This window comes from Ammospiza caudacuta, chromosome 7 (assembly GCF_027887145.1).
Source record: "Ammospiza caudacuta isolate bAmmCau1 chromosome 7, bAmmCau1.pri, whole genome shotgun sequence".
In the NCBI taxonomy this organism is placed as follows: domain Eukaryota; kingdom Metazoa; phylum Chordata; class Aves; order Passeriformes; family Passerellidae; genus Ammospiza; species Ammospiza caudacuta.
Window position 1 is genome coordinate 39756734 of NC_080599.1, and position 16555 is coordinate 39773288.

General features: G+C 53.9%; 1 protein-coding gene across 1 annotated transcript; it reads right to left on the minus strand.

The window, feature by feature from the left end:
- Window positions 1-3004: 3004 nt before the first annotated feature.
- Window positions 3005-13777, minus strand: LOC131560349 (uncharacterized). The gene is made up of 2 exons (XM_058809032.1): window positions 13020-13777; window positions 3005-3367 (listed from the first exon to the last, which is right to left on the minus strand). Exons 1-2 carry the CDS (start codon window positions 13495-13497, stop codon window positions 3186-3188), a joined length of 660 nt encoding a protein of 219 aa, XP_058665015.1. The 5' UTR covers window positions 13498-13777; the 3' UTR covers window positions 3005-3185.
- Window positions 13778-16555: the final 2778 nt, after the last annotated feature.

A 16555-nucleotide genomic window follows, 5' to 3' on the forward strand; every position in this document is an offset into this window, starting at 1 on the left:
GGGTGCTGTACCATTAGCACACCCCAAACAAAAACGTGGAGGACACTCCTCACTCATCTGCCTGGTCCTGTCCTGCCACCCTGCTTCAAAGGTCCTCTGAGGGTACTGGTGATGCCTTCCAAAATGCAGCCAGCTGCATGGGTGCATGGCTGGACAGAGAGACACTGAGATCTTGGAGGGACGGGGTTGTGGCAGCCCAAAGCCATGCAAAAGGCAAAAAGGCTCCGTGGTGTTGGGACTCTGACAGGCTCACTATCAGCCTCAGAGCTCAGCACTGGTGTGGGCTCTGGTGACATCTTTGGGGACAAAGCAGGGGGAAGATGATGGCAGGGATGCAGGGAAGGGGGATGTGAAAGGAGGTGGTGTGGGGAACAGCTGCCCTCTGTGGTGTTCCCCCATTCCTGGCAGATTCCAGTGGGGTCAGCTCCAAAAGCAGCCCCGGGGTCCCGCAGAGCTCTGGTGCCAGCCCTGGCTGTGGCATTGCCCAGGTTGGTGTTTCCCGTCGCTGTGGGCACTGCAGCAGCATCACCCAGTGCTTGGTCATTCCTGGAGATGGGCACAGCCGCAGGACCCCCCTGGCAGCCCTGCAAATGGGGAATTCAGAGAGGCTGAGCGGAGGGAGGGCTCGGGGCGCTCCCTGCCAGCCCTGCCCGGCTCCGGCGGCCACAGGAGGGAGCTGGGCTCCTTCCTTCGGCTCCTGCTCCGAGGGAGCTGGGCTCCTTCCTTCGCCTGGGCTCCTTCCTTCGGCTCCTGCTCCGAGGGAGCTGGGCTCCTTCCTTCTCCTGGGCTCCTTCCCTCGCCTGGGCTCCTTCCTTCTCCTGGGCTCCTTCCCTCGGCTCCTGCTCCGGGGCAGCCTCCCCAGCCCAGCGTGCGAGCCGCTGCTCGGTGCGGGAGCATCTCCTGGGCTCAACCCGCGTCCTGTGGGACCCCGAAGGTCTCCGGAAGGGAGCCAGAGCCCGGCTGGAGTGCAGGGGGCTGCCTCCATGCCCAGGGAAGCCTCCACCTCATTCCCAGCCGCTGATGGGTGATGGGGCTGCGGTGCAGCCGTGGGGGGATCGGCTGTGCCCAGGAGTGGCGTGTCCCCATGGTGAGCAGTGCCACTGTGACACACGGTGTGTCACTGTCCCTCACCTGCGTGACCCCGGTGTCCAGCATGCTGATGCTGAGAGAGTAGGGGAGCAGGAAACCTGTACAACCTCCCTGCACAACCTGCTGAACCCCGGGAATCTGGAGCTTCCCGGCTTCCCCAGCCCACAGCCAGCCCTGGTGCTGCAGGGGGTTACTACAGGGGTGACAGTCACTGGGGGGATCGTGCCCCAGCATCCCCCTTGTGCTGATGGAGCATCCCTGTCCAGCCCCAGGAAGCCTGGCAGGTGCCAGAGCAGCCACAAACCCAGGATTCAAATTAAAAAAAAAAAAAAAAAAAAAAAAAAAAAAAAAACAACACAAAAACAAAAACAAAAAAACCACAGAGAAAAACGACGGTGGCAAAACAGAGAACACTGTCAGATCGGAAATGGTTAATTACGGGGGGAGGTCTGGGGTACTGTCCTCACTGTTACTTGCTGAAAAGTGACAAAGCCCCAGCCCAGGGTGGGACTGCTGGTAATGGCTCTCATTAAAGCCCTTGGAGCAGGAGTTTGAAACCACGTCCATTTTCCTTGAGCCCTTTCAGAAGGGGAAAATGCTGTTCTGGCCCCTCTGTTTGTGGTGTGCTGGGTACTGCAGGCTGGGAAAAGACAGGACTTGCATCCCTGAATGCAGAGGCACAAGTCTGGACCACGGCCCTATCTCAGGACTGCCTCTGTGGCACATCAGCATCACCTTTTTTTTTAAGTTCAGGGAAGATGTGGAGAGTAAAGGGATCTTCATAAGAGAGAGGCACAAGGAATGAGCTTGGTCCCAGTGCCTCCACTGTGATATACAGAGAAATTCTGGATCCTCGTTTAAAACCTGTATTGAGGTTTTGAAGAGCTGATCTTAAAACAGCAATGAAGCCTCCAGGATGCTCCTTTTGCCACATGGTTTGGGAGCTTGCCCCACACATTTGCTGTTGCTGGCTTCCCCTGAGCCCCTTAAACAGTGAGGAGCAGGGATCTACAAATGGGGAAGAATGTCTTTGGGCACAGAGAAGGGCAGTTTTGGTTGGTGTGCTCTGGCTGGGAAGAGGAAGGTGTCCAGGGAGAAGAGGGAGGTGTCCCTGCACCATCAATGCATGTGGGGCTGGCCCCAGTACAGAGCCAGCACCCCTTGGGGTGGCAGGAATTCTGGGGGTGATGTAGGAGGTGCTCACACTGGGATGGGTCTGAAGGATGCAGACATACAAGGGCTGTTTTCCCACAGAAAGGGTTTGGATTCCACGCAGATGGGTCCCTGTCCTCCTCTCCAGCAACATTTCCTCAGAGAAATTGATTGCACCTGGTCCCAACAGGGCTGCTCCCTGCCAGGGGGTGCTGGGCTCAAGCAGAGATGTGGTGGAGGGAATGTGATGTCCCTGGTTTGGTTACAGGCCCAGAGGAATCAGGCTTCCTGGGCAGCTTGGGCTGTCACCCTGCTGTCCCAGAGCCACAGGACACACCTGCTGGACAGGGCTGTGAGCTGGAGCTGCAGGAGTGATGGCCCAGGCAGATCACCAATGTACTGGAGGATTTGGCCCCTGCTGGCTTTTCTGTGCCTTTCTGCAGCTCCCAGCTCCCTGCTGAGCCCTGGGCATGGCCCCAGAAGTGCAGACACCACATTTCTCTGCAGCCTCCTTGTCTCCTTTGCCCTTTTCCCCACCCCATTCCCACACCACGGGACAGCCACATGCCAAAGGACTGCCCGGCCTCTCTCTGCAGCTCATTCCTCTTGCAAGCTTTGTCTGGTGGGTGTATTTTGCATTTGCTTTTTCTTTTTTGCTATTCACAGGGAACAAAGAGGGGGTCACAAACCCAAGGGCTGACAAGCCTGGGAGAAGGGGTGATGCCACCCACCCCCACAAGGTCCTTAGAGGCTGGTACAACCAGGGGGAGGAGGGCTTTGCTCCAGGGCCGGCTCTGCCCATCCCATCCTCTCCCCGCCCGGCCCTGCGGGGCGGCTGCTGCCGTGTTCCACTGCTCCATCCCGCTGCTCCATCCCTCCTGCGCATCCCGCTGCTCCATGCCGATCCCGCTGCTCCATCCCGCCCGGCCCGGGCGTGGCGCCGGTCACGTCTGCTGCGGCAGGTGGCAGGTCTCGCTGATGGCAATGACCACGTCCTGGGGCTGCCGCTCCCGGTGCTGCCGCTGCGGCGCCTCGGGCAGCTCGCTCATCTCGTTGACGCTGTTGCTGATGCAGTTGATGTCGCTCTTGTTGCTGTTGTCATCCGGGTTGGGGCCAAAGATCCAGTCTGGAGGAGGGAAAAGCACAAAACAAGCCCTTGGTTACCTCCAGCTCTTTGCCCAGAGCTCAAGACTGAAAATCCTCGAGAACTGCTGCCTCCTGCTACACCCTACCTCTGGCTCTGCGTGCTTTCCCCTCCAGGAGTGTCCCTTGGCCATCCCTGCCCCTTCAGCTCCCTCCACTCCCCTGGTGCTGGGATTTCTGCTCTTCCCAGCTCTGGGCTGGTTTTCAGGCTGATGGTTTCTGGAAGCCCTCCCAGCTTAGGCAGATGAAATCACCCTGTTAATCCCAAAAATGAGAGTGAAGTGCCTCCAAAGTGAAGCGTGCATCTGGGGTCCCCAGCAATCTATTTCCTAAAGTGGGGTTTTGCTGTCAGACAGAGTAAGTGATTAAATAACTATGTTGTCATCCAAATGGGGTTGGAGACGTGGCTGGGACATGGCTTTTCTGCCTTGAGAGTACATTACAGCCATGCAAGGGCCTCAAACCCTCCATGGCAGTTTTGGGGCTCTGCTTCTTGCACCAGGACCTGGTTCTGAGCTGATCCATGACCCTGGGGGTGACTGATGTCCCTCCAAAACACAGTGTCACTGCTGGATGCCAGCGTGACTGGAACATCCCCTGCAGCACCAGGGATGGCAGCTGAGTGAAAGCAGGCAGTGCTGCTCCCAAAACTGCTGTCTCTAAAAAACTTGACTGTTTGGCCACAGCCCACTGAGATGGGAAGGCACCAGCAATGAGGAAATCAAAGCTGGGGAAACCCAGGTGAGGGAGAGCAGCCCCAAGACCTTGTGGCTGTGGGCAGTGGAGCACCAGCACCCCTCTGCTTTAGCTCTGCTGTCAAAATAAAGCAGAGGTGGCTTCCAGGAGGCAGACAGAAGCACCAGCCTGGTTTTGTTGTTCCTGAGGAATTCTGCTTACTTGCCACTGGATCTCACAGAATACAATTTCTCTCCTTTGTGCTGTGGGGTATTTTCTCTCCCACAGGACATTCCAGTTATGGTTTCCTGAACAGGAACCCAGAAATGCCATCCCAGTGAGATGACGTCTTTCTCATGGGCTGTCGAAAAAAGTTTTGCCGCAAGACTAGGACTGAATAATGGCAGATGCCAGGGTGGGATGCCAGGTGTGAAATGAATGGAAGATCTCATTTCTCAGCTCACCAGTGGTGGCCAGACATTTCTTCAGGTGTGAGCAGAGAGCCAGGAATGACCTGTGGGCCTCTCTGTGCTCAGTGTGTGCACTGCAAATCAGATTTTGAACTTTTTTTGAGAGACCCAAAACTTCTCTCTCTTGTTTTATTTTCTTTTAAGAAAAGCCAAAAGTTTTGTTGTTTTTGCTATGCAATATTTGATTTTTTTTCCCCATTCTGAAGCTATTTGGCCACAGCATCCCCAAGAGAGCAGAACATGACTTTGAGGGTGATGCTCACACTCTGGAGCCAGGGTAGGTGACCACCCTGGCAGGGACAGGGAGTGGAGGGGTTGTGCCCCACTGCCAGCATGGGCTGGCTGGAGGAGGGGGCTCTGTCCAAGGAGGGTAGAGCTCTGTGGTGACACTGGGCACTGGCAACATGTCCAGAGAGGGACAGCTTTTCCTTGGTTTTCCTATTTTCTTCACCTCCATCACTGTGCCAGCAGGGCTTGCTGGCTGTCCAACAGGAAAGGCAGGAGAAGAACAACCACAGCTCCCTCAGGCACCACTGGGCTGGCAAGAGGGACTGGGAAACTCCACAAAGAAGGGGTCCAAAGGTTTTTGGGGAGCCCTGTGTCTGAGTCCCAGACAGGACATTCATCTTTCACTTGCATAACCCACCTGAGGCTGGGCTCCCCATCACAACCCTTCCCCAAGCAAAATCAGCCAAGCCCAGAAGGCTCATTTGGGGTTTTTTTCTTTTATAGCTTTGATTTTGCTTGGCTTTACTGGGTTTGGACTGAAGGCCAAACACTCCACCACCTTCTCTGTGGTCTGGTCCATCCCAGACAGAGCCTCCTGGCCCCAGGACCTTGCAGGCTGCTGCAGCCCCCACGCAGAGAGCTGCTTGCCGTGAGGAGAAGCTGAAGGCAGTAACAGGATTGCCTCCTACAAATACTATTACAGTTCTCAGCTTGCCTTCCTTGACGTCAGCCGTAAAACTCCAGTGGGAGCAGCAGGGAGGAAGGGGAATAATCTCTAGAAAAAGGGGTGATGGGTCCTCAAATATCCCGGGAGCTGCTGGAGAAGGATTGCCGTGTGCAATGAGGAGCAAAGAGCGTTGCATGCCTGTGAGCAGGGGTGAGTGGCATCTGGTGGCCAGATGATGGACCCCTGGTGACATTTGTGGGCACAAGGAGAAGCAAGAGCTGGATGAAGCACTGTGGTAAAGGCAGAGAAATGCAGGGGATGGGTGTGTTGGGAGAGCACCAAGGGCACCAGCAAAAGCCATTGGCACGGGAGAAGTGACACAGTGCATTGTCACCAAAGGGGATGTGGCTGTGTGGGGCTGCCACAGTCCAGCTCCTGGGTGAGAGCAGGCTGGATTGTGAGTGCTAATCCGAACCACCGCTTCCCTGGGAATTATTTCTGGAGCCTGCTGGATCTAATTACCCAGTAATCTGCAGGAAGATGTAATTAGGCTGTCATTAGAGGGTATTTACTGCGATGCCTTTATGATTTGACTGTGTAAGTAAGGAGTGAAGTAATTACACAATTACATGTTATTTGTGGCCATTTATGGCCTGTAACTTCAGCGTGTTGCCATGTGTGGAAGAGAGGAGCGAGGCCCCGTGGAGCTGGCAGAGGATCTCCTGCCAGCAGGACCCTGGAGAAACAACCACAAAAATGTCAGCGCCCTCGTGTCCCCTGCCAGGCATGCCAATTCCATCCCAGCCAGTCTCCATCCTCCCCAGCAGCTCCCTCTGGCTCCTCTCAGTGTGAGGGGGAGGAACCAAGGTCTCCTGGGGTCACCCATGGCGTGTCTGGGGAGGGATGAGGGAGGAGAGAGAGGAGACCTGCACATCTTTGGCGTCAGTGGGATTAAACCTCGCTCTGATGCGGAAGGAACTTTGCAGGGGATGGGAAGGACAGCCTCATGCTATGTGCCAACACAGGCTGGAAACCTTGGATAATGAACCCTGCACAGGGGTGTAACTGGGTAATGGAGGTGGCCAAGGGCTGGGAGCCCAGGGGTGGTGGTGGTGACTGACCAAATGAACCTGCAGCCCTCAGCACCATGTCAGGTATTTATCTCTCCATCCCTTACAGCTGGCAGGGGGATGCATGAGCCACAAAAAATATACACACAGAGGAAAACAAAATCCTCTTTTGGGTCTAAGTCCACATACGAGTTCACACAATCTCCAGCCAGCAAGTGAGCAAAGTTAGGCTGAACCTAATGACACCTAATGGATCTGGGACAGCTACAGGCAGAGCTGGGGTGAGGAGGGATCCCACAGAGTGCTCCTGGGGCAGTGGCACATCCACACCCAGGACAGTCACACTTTGGAGATAAGAAGTATTGCCTGTCCCTACCCAGCCACTGGAAGGAGCTCATAACACATGCTGCAAAATCCAGGGCATGCCCACGGGTGTGTGTGTGAATGTCTTGGATAAAAGAGAGGAACAAAGTGACTTTCTCAGCCAGGCTGAGGAGCAGTATCTAACCCAGAGACACCTCTTCCTGCTGGTCAGGTGCTGCTGAGGATCAGTGGGCCTGCTGGGGTCTGCAGAGCCAGTGGAGAGGTGGGGTGAGATCGATATGGAGTGATTGATCCAAAGCAGCTGGAGAGAGGAGATAGAGCAGACTGGGCACATCAGCAGCTGTGGAATAGCAATTCTGTTATTGTTATTACTATTATTATTATCCCCAAGTAGCAGAGTGATGTGGCACAAAATGTCCCTGCACCAGCCTGTCTCTGAGTCTTTGACAGCACCCCTGGAGGCAGGACCCCTGGGATATGCTGTATTTTTGGGGACACAAAAACACTGGGGATGCCCAGATGTCACAGCATGCCCTTCGTATGAGCAGCTGGTCCTTGCCCAGAAAGCCCTGGCAGGGCAGGCAGCAGAGAGCAGCCTCCTGCTGTCTGGGTGCAGAGGGGCTCAGGGTTGCTGTGTGCCCAGTGTCACCCCAAGGGGGTGGCACAGTCCCCTGCATTCACTGGTGGCAGGGTGGGATGTCTGTGAGGCATTTCAGCTGCTGAAAAAGAGACATCCCAGGCAGAAGAGCAGAAGGGGGTGGGAGAAAGGGCTGAAATTTAAATGCAGCCTGGTGAGTGAGACATTCACAGTCCCTGTAGAGATGGAAACAGGAAAGGAAGGGGCGACATGTTCGATGAACAATCAAACTCGTGCTCTAGTTTTGCTTTAAATGGAGCTGGGTGTGAAAGCAGCTGCTAAAAAAGCTCTTTTCCCATCAGCAGGAGCAGAAGCACCTCTTTCTTTGAAACAAGTCCTGACCCAGCAATCACATTGCTCTGCAGCAAGGCAGGGCCAGCTCTGGCCGGAGCATTCCCAATGGAGATGAGTTCAAGGGTATCCCTCGTGTCTCTGACATGATGCAGCAGTCACAGCTGGATGTTGTAGCTGTCTCATTTGCTGGACAGATTCTACTTATCCATTAGCAAAATCAACAGATAACTCCCAGGTTTGTTCTGATGGAAAATCTGTGTCTGCCCCTGGCAACAGTAATTTGTTAGAAACCCCCCTTTTCCCCTCACTTCTTTCTAAATGAAGATTCACTTATTCCTAAATGAATTTGATGTTAGGGTTTGTTCTTCCTGCCCTGCTTTGCAGAAATTTCTCAGTTTTGCTGTGCTGGCTGAGTCAAAATTGTCCTGCACCCCAAAGAGCATGGGGAGCACTCTGCTTTGCTGATGGACAGGTAAGGACACTGCTCCTCTGCAGAGCTGTGACCAGCAGGAGGCACCTGGTGGGAGAAGGGGTGACGTGGAAAAGGCACTCAATTAATTATTATATTCTCTTAAAAACAGCTTCTCTGCATGCACCAGAGCAACCCTGGACCAAGCCTGCATTTGATGCCAGTCCCACCCATCAGGCAGCATTGCAGCTCCAGAAAATGGGTCTCTGAGAGATGGTGGCTCAGGTGGGGTAGGTGGGAGGCAGGCATGGTCCTGGGGGTGGATATTTGCTGTCCATGTCTTCCAGAGGCAGAGTGAAGGTGACTAGAGAGTGAAGAGCCCTGCTGGGTCTCAGCTCAAGGGAGAGCAGTGCCTGCAGGGCAGCAGACAAACACAGCCCATCCCTGGACCTGACACAGCCCATCCCTGCACCACATGATGGCAGGAATGGGAAGGCTACCCTGGGATGCTGCATCCCTGAGGCCTTGGTCAATGCCTGGCAGTGTGTGCTGGAAGCCATTCCTCTCCTCCAGCTCTGAGCTCCAAAGGTTTGGCCTCAAATGCAGCTGTCCTGGAGTGGGCCCCCTTTGCAGACCACTGTGGCTCCTTGTCCAGCCCCAGCCTGTGAGGAGAGTGGTGAATTATCCTACAGCAGCCACTGCTTCCCCAAACAACACCTCAGGAACTCCTGATGCACCCCCATGCACCAGAAGGGAAACAGGCAGGGGATCACTGCGAGAGGTGGGTTAGAACCAAGATAGAAAAGCAGAAGGGAACCTGACGTGGTTACTTCCCACAACTTTGGCAGGCAAAGGAATTATCCTCAAAACAGAGCTGGAAAAGAGGAGGTATAAGTCCTCTCTGATGGACCTAACATGCTGTCTGCAATCCCTGCCTGGGCTGCATTATCCTCAGAGCCCTGTGTTTCTGTGTGGAGCAATTAAAGTGGATCCCATGTCCCTGCAGGATCACCCAACAGCTATTTTCAGCAATGCCACATTCATGCACAGCTTCTTTGTTCAAGGAGACCGTTTCCTAAAGAAGCCTGAAATGTGCTGGTTGGAGATAAGGCTGAAAAACAAAAATATGGCTGGTGGGTCAAAAGGGCAAAGAAAAGAAAGATCCTGCTCCAAGGATGGCGTAGGGCTTTGAGCAGCACCAAAGCCATCGACCAGCACAGTCCTGCCAGTGTCAATGAACCTGCTGGGCATCTGCCCTGGGCCCATTTCCGAGGGAAAAGTTCCCTCCAAGGCCTGTCTGGAGATGAGCAGCCCGGAGGAGCCTTGGCTGAAGCGGGGGACAGCAGCCAAGGTCTCCTGCCAGGCGCGGCTCCCACGCAGCCCAGCAGAGCCTTCCTTCCCGTGCGGGAGATGATGCTGTCCCCTTTCCCGGCCACCACACGCGTGCAGTCTCCATGGCAACACCTTTGTTTCCAGTCAAACTTTTTATTTTTTCCCCCCTTTTTCCTCCTTTTTTTTTTTTTTTTTATTCTTTTTAATTTTAAATAGGAGCGATATTCAGCGAGCTGCCGGGGCCGGAGGAGGGAGGGCGGGCAGATTCCCGGGATTGCAGTAATTAGGCGCCTCGTACGGCGGTGACAGCCTTGTCATTTGCCAAGCCCGCTCCTCGCCGCAGCGCCGGCTCTGGCAGCTCTCCAGCGCTTCAGAGTTAAGCAGCTTTCCAAACGCTTCGACCCAATTTGCCTCGACTGCTGGTGGGGCCTGAGCCTGCTCACGCAGGAGCCTTCCTCCCACCCTGCTCGGGGAGATCACGTCCAACCCCACACAGAGACATCGGATGAGTTTTGGGAAAGCCAAACGTGCGACTGGAGAGAAATGAAGGTGTTTGGGGCTCTCCAGGAAGAGCTGAACAGGGGCTCTTTCAGAGCCCTCTTATCCACATCCAGCTGCTCTGCCTTCCTGCTCTCCAACAATGCATCTTTCCTCTTTCTCCTATGCAGCTCCCATTTTCCACTCCTCCCCAGCCTGCTGGGCATCACAGCAGTGCTCATGTCCCCCTGGGGATGCCTGGGCAAGCTCTAATTGATTTTTTAAGAAGCATCTGCAAATACCCGTTCAGATTTCGCAGGAAGAAAACCTTGGCAGCGTCCCAAGAACCCCTTCACCATCCAAAACTGAACCCAGCACCTGCTTCTCATTGCTCCTGTGGGAGCAGGGACCTGGCTGATGCTTTGACTCCCCAAGCCGTGTCCCACAAGCTGGTATTGAGGAGTCACAATCATCCCCGCTGCCTCCCAGAGACTGTTTAAAGCAGCGATTAACTATTGCCACTTTAATCTCCCTGAAACAGGCTCCAGCCCTTTGGCATCTTATTTCCATCTCTCCCTGCGTATTTCTGAACATGATTAGTGCAGAAATGCTGATAGCAGAGGCTGGAGTTGCTGCTGAGTATATCAATCCAGGCATTGTGTTAAGGCAGCTAATAGAGCAGATTCTTATTTACTGTCCCTTGGTCTCTCTGTCCAGTCCCTAGAGTAATTTTATGCAAATTCATTCAAATGAAACCCCTTCTCTTTAAAAGCTGTTCCTTGGCAGTGTTAACAAACATGGTCTCATCTGCTCTCCTCCGAGGACTGGCTCATTTTAAGTGTAAAAACTGTGGGAAGATGGGCCTGGAGTGCTAACTAGGATGAGCTGGAGGCAGCCTTCAGCTCTGAGGAGTGCTGCTGGAGTTTGGGAAGTGCCTTCTCCTCTCTGCCTGGAGGAGGAAGAAGCTCACATATGGATTTCTGACCTTAACTTGGAGAGATATTACCTCACCCCGGGGCAGGGAGGATGCTTTGCCCTCAGCCAGGGGTGTTAAACTGGGAAAAGGCTTCTTCCAAAGTGTCAGGAAGCAAGCAGACCCCGGTGCTGTCCCCATGCTTGGTGCTGTGAAAGGCTGTGGCAGTCCCTTTGCAAAGGGCTTTGCAAGAGAAGGCCACCCTGCTGACCTCATCCCACGCAGAGGCTCAAGCTAAAGGTCAGCAGGGAACACTGGTGCCGAGCTGGAAGCAGCACAGCTGGGCCCAGGTGTCCCCGACTGCAGCTGCAGCCCCTCTGTGCCTGCAGGGACAGGGCATTTCTGTGGATTCTGCCCTGCTCTGCAGCACCCACCCAAGGGGTGGTTTGAGCACCCAAATCTCTGCTCTCCTGCATCAGGGGCCACAGCAATGGGGACAGGGGTGTCTGCTCTGTGGGGACACTGGGACTGGGCTGCCCCTGCCTCGGGGGAGTTTCCAACCTGGCTGGCCTGGTCCTTTGACCTTCTTGGGGCAGGAGTGGGGATATTTTTAGGTGCTGTCCCCACTGCCTACCTTTGTGGGGAAGGCAGCACGAAATCAGATGAGCACAGCCCCAGCAAGCTGCTGATTAAGGGTTAAATTTAACACTTTAAGACAATATATCTGTTTCCTTCCATCTGGAGTGAAGAAAAAACTCCTCAGCAGCAGCTCCCTGCAGTTTTCTAGGCTCAGCCTCATGTGAGACCCCAAGTACTGCTCCTGCCAGGAGGTTTGACCTTTCTTGTCACAAATAACCCCCCTCTAAATCCCTGTGTCCTGGACCTGCTGGCCCTTGCTTGGTCATGACTGTCTGCCCAAAGGGCTTGGCTTGCCCTCCCCTCAGCAGGGCAGGGGTGCTGCCCACCCCCAGGCACTGGCTGGAGTTTTGGCTGCTCTGTGTCTCCTGTGTCCCAGGAGCAGGGAGATAAAGGGCAATCATGAATGAACACGTGGATTTTGTTCCAGATGAGTGTGATCTCCCTCCCCCTGCAGAGATGGAGCCTGCTGGGCTTCAACCCTGACTGGGGGTCAGGCTCAGAGCAAGGCTGTGCAAAGGGATTTCAGCCTCTGTTTCCCTGTGCAGGGCATTGTTCCCAGAGCTTTTGGGGATTGTGCACATCTGCAGGAGCCAGGAACTCAAATCCCTGGGGATCCCTTCTGGATCCCTATCCAAACTGGAAAACTGTAATTGAAGCAGGGCCCTGACCCTCAGAAGGACACAATGGCTGTCAGGGTGTAGGGGCCAAAAGTACCAGAGGTTCAGGTGGGAATTGGGCACATTTGCACTCCCCAGCACCACCAGCCTTACAAATTATGGGAAAAAGAGCAAGAGTATCGTTGAAGGCTTGTCACAAGCGGCCAAGCAGCTGTGCCTGACCACAGCAGCCAGCAGTGTTTGTGCTCTCAGCCCTGATGGAAAGGGACAGCATTCATCAGCAACTGGGTGAAACCAAAGAGGAGGAAGGCAAATCTCAAAAAAATGTACCCTCTTTGGGCTGTCATTGCGTGGATTTGTTGCAGGTCTGTGATGACTGTTCTAAGGCAACCAGGCTGCTGAGCTGTGTTTCCTAGGAGTTTATAGACTCACTGGTGTCTAATAAGGGGTTAAGCTCATATGGCAGATTTTCTTTCACTATGCACTAGTGGGTTGTTATCCTGTGCTCAGGTAGCTGTTGCCATGAAACTTTTCATGTTGGAGACCTCTAATTCAAGCTCAGTTGAAACAGGCCAAGAGATTTTTCAGACATTTGGCAACCCAGACTCACGGACACACATTTATGCACACGTACACAGGCACAAGATCTGCTCCTTGAGGAAGGGGGCTAAACCCAAGGATTTTCTCTGGGAATATGGTCAACACAGAACTCAGTTTGGAGAACCCAGCACATTAAATAAACCAACACTCTTGCAAATGTGAAAGGGTCAAAGCTTGGTCTAAAACCCGCCCAAATCAAAGGAGACACGCAAGGCAGCACGTCCAGCCTCGGCACCAGGCTCTTTTTGGCCACAAGCACACAATGCATGAAGGCCACACTCACCTACAAAGTCGTAGATGAGGTCCTTGATGAGATGCCCGACGATGGCGTACGCCACTGCCACCACCACCAGGGCTGCCATGAGGAGGTAGAGGACAGCCTTGGGCAGAGGAATGGCATCTCGAGGAGGGGGTTTGTACTCCTTGTAGAGCTGGTCATTGTCCGAGTATGAGTACTGGAACAAGTGGTCCAGGCCAGCTGTGAAGTTGCTGGAGTTCATGGACTGGCTATTGGACAGGTAGTTGTCCTGCTCAGGGTCCTGGAGGACACTCACCACCGAGCTGGTGGTGGCTTCCACTTGCTGTACCAAGTTCAGAGTCTTGTTAACGCTGGGGAGGATTTGGGAAAGGAAAGTGCTCCAATCTTTGATGGCACTGATGTTGCAAATAATCATAATTGCAATGAGGAAAGAGGTCTCCAAGCTCAAGAGGCTTAAAAGGGAGAGAAAGAGGTGAGAATTGCTGTGCTTACACCAAACCATGTACTGCAAAGCGGGCAGAGAAGGTCTGGATGGGGTACGTTTCTCATTTGCAAATTCTTACATGATCCGGTAGGGATGCATCTGTGGTCCCTCGCCTCACTCCTAGAAATGCCCGCAGAAAACCCCTATGGGCATGAAGTTCCTTAGGAAAAAGTAGGTGCTGGAATGATTTTGACCGATATCATTTTTGTTCCTCAGCCGCCTGTCCCTTATGCTACTCACTGATGAACACCGGAGAGACAGGATCCTGTAGATATTTTCAGTCATCTGGAAAAGAAAAATAAATTGCCCTTCTCCAGCTTTTTTTTTTTTTTTTTTTTTTTTTTTTTTTTTTTTTTTTTTTTTTTGTTTCAGAGGCGATGGTCCTTGTTGAGACAGAAACCCCCGCTGCCTCTGCCCCAGGCTCGGTCAGGCTCCCGGTGCGCGGTGCGGTGCTGGCTCTCCGGTTGGCAGAGGGGACAAACGCTCAGACCCCACAAAGTTCGGCTGCTCCTCTGTGCGACGGGGCCGGCGGCGCGCAGCTCCGGCCCATTCCAGCCCGGCTTTCGGCAACTTCTTCTACCGGCATCTCCCGATCGATTCCTTTAAAAACACAACCAAGTCAGAGACAACGAGCACGCCGGCAGAGAGCCCAGCACCCGCTCCAGAAGCGGCCGGTCTCGGGTTTTACCTTAAAGACTTTTCCAAGCGAGCAGATCCTCTCTCCTGATGCTCCAGCTGGTTTCATTGCGGGCTGGGTCCCTGCGGAGCTCCCCGCACGCAGCCGCCGATCCGATGCGATCCGCTCCGCTGCCGTGTGCTCTGTGTGTGTGTGACACTCCTCCCGTCCTCTTCCCTGCTGTCCCTTCACCTGCCGGCTCTCCCCATCCTCCTCAGCCCCGGCTGCGAGGGGGATTAGCTGCCGGGAGCTTGGCTCCGAAACTCCTGAGCGTGCTGGAAGCAGGCTGGCAGCGTGGGCTCAGCCTCCGCCGCCGCTCCCCGGGGAGTTAATCCTTGCGGGGACAAAAGATGAGCTCTGATCCGTCTGCGGGGTGTTCGCGGGGAGGTGCAGGGGAAGCTGGGGAGCGCTGCCGTGGGTAGCCCAGGTCCAGCCGCCCGCGGGCGCTGAGCTCAGCCTTTGTCTGGGAGCGGAGCCGGCGGCAGGCGGGAATCACAGGGCGGGCGCTGCCGGCAGCGGGGCGGACATCATCCATCCCACCGCCGGCATCCCGCAGGAGTGATGCTGCCCGCGGACCCGCTCCCGCAGCCCCGCAAAGTTTGGGCATCGGAGGGAGGACAGCTTTGCAGAAAGCACGGAGGGCTTGAGGCTGAGCTCCCGCACCGCGTCCCCTCCCTGCTAAGCTGTTTGTGCCAACTGGTAAGAGCCAGCCGCCTTGGTCACCTTGATAATGGTCTTAAACTGGTTCGTGTTCCCTACACATACAGCTCATCTGCCTTAGTGTACTGGTGGGATCTCTGCGATCACTGAGTTGCTGGCTTAAAGGCAGTGAAACATATTTAAAGAGGAGGAAATCTTAGACAGGGGGAAATTGTTTTTCTATATTTGGAGGTGAAAATAAATCACAGCCCCCCCCTTTTTTTCTTTTTTTTTTTCTTTCTTTTTTTTTTTAATTTTTTTTTGTGTGCTGCTTCCCCATATAAGAAACAGCTGTCACGAGGGCAAGAAAATCACCACAATAAGCCTGAAAGCAGCCAAATGGAGCTTCTGAGAAACAACACGAAAAGATTAACTTTGTGTGTGTGTGTTACCAGCCAGCAGCAATCCTGCCAGCTGCCTGGGGGTTGGAAGAGTATAGAATAAAATGGCAACATCTCTTGTGCAATAATATCACCAGGGTTTGGGTTGGTGATGGACAGACTGTACCAGCCCAGGAGCAAAGAAGATGCTGAGGAAAAAGCTTTTCTGCCCTCCCTGGAATGTGCATGGACTGTGTCAGAGTAATTTCTGGTGCCCAGGACCATTGAACAACATCCTAAAATTTCTTCTCACAAGTGATAGAGCTGTGACTGGTTACAGAAGAATATGTGGGCAGCTGCATGGATACATATTCTGCAAAGGGATAGGTCCTGCTGTCCCTCTGCCCCAGCATCTTGATGTCCAGAGTTGGAGCTGCTACTCTGCCTCCAGAGCATGAAGCTGCAGAGATGCTTTGAGGGCCAGGGCATGAGTCAGGAGCTAAGGGCAAATGGCTCCTCTGTCAGATTCTCCACACCAGATTTTATCTTTCCAAGATGGAAAATATGGCAATATTATTTTTTTTATAAAAACTTTTCAATGTGAAGTGAATTTTGGGCTCTGTGCAAGGGTGGCACGGTGCAGTCTGGCTTTGCTCTGCTCATCCTTTGCCTGGGGTTCTTAGGAGGAGAGAACAACCCCCAGGACATGGCCACTGGTCGTTGGGGACCGAAGCTGCTCCAAAGCTGTCCTTTCACCACAGCTGTTTGGTGCTAGCAGTTGCCATGGCACCAGTGCATCAAGCAGAGGGAACAGGAGAGCACCTGGTCCGGCTGACCCACCCCTGTGCCTGGCTTCAGCTGTGACTGTCCCAGGCAGGCTCCCATCATGCTGTACCCCTGTGTTCCCAGGAGGGGATGGAGCTGAGTGATTGGAGGCAGAGGGTTTGCAAAGGTGTGGGTACCTGGAGAGATTAATCAGAGCTGGGGGCAACAGGGCAGCTCTCTGTCTGCCTGGGGACAGCTGGTGACAGCAGCCCAGACCTTGCCCCAGTGGGACACAGAGCAATCCCCCTCAGTTTCCTAGAGCTCCACTGAGTACTTGTGGGAAGAGGCTGGAAAAGCACATGGGGAAGCTGAGTTCTGCTGCAGACACTGACTCCATTAAAGGGGCTTAGGGCACTACCACAAAAATACTCCCCCACCATTTGTATTTCTCTGCAGCGGAAATCAAGTTGGCTTCTTTCATTTTCATTAACACCCTTATCAATTCAAAGTGACTAAATAGATGCTTAACTGTTCATTATACACTCTCTGCATCTCCGCTCTGAAAGGGAGCCTTTATTTCCACAGTTATGGTTTCCAGCCCATTACAGAGGGAGAG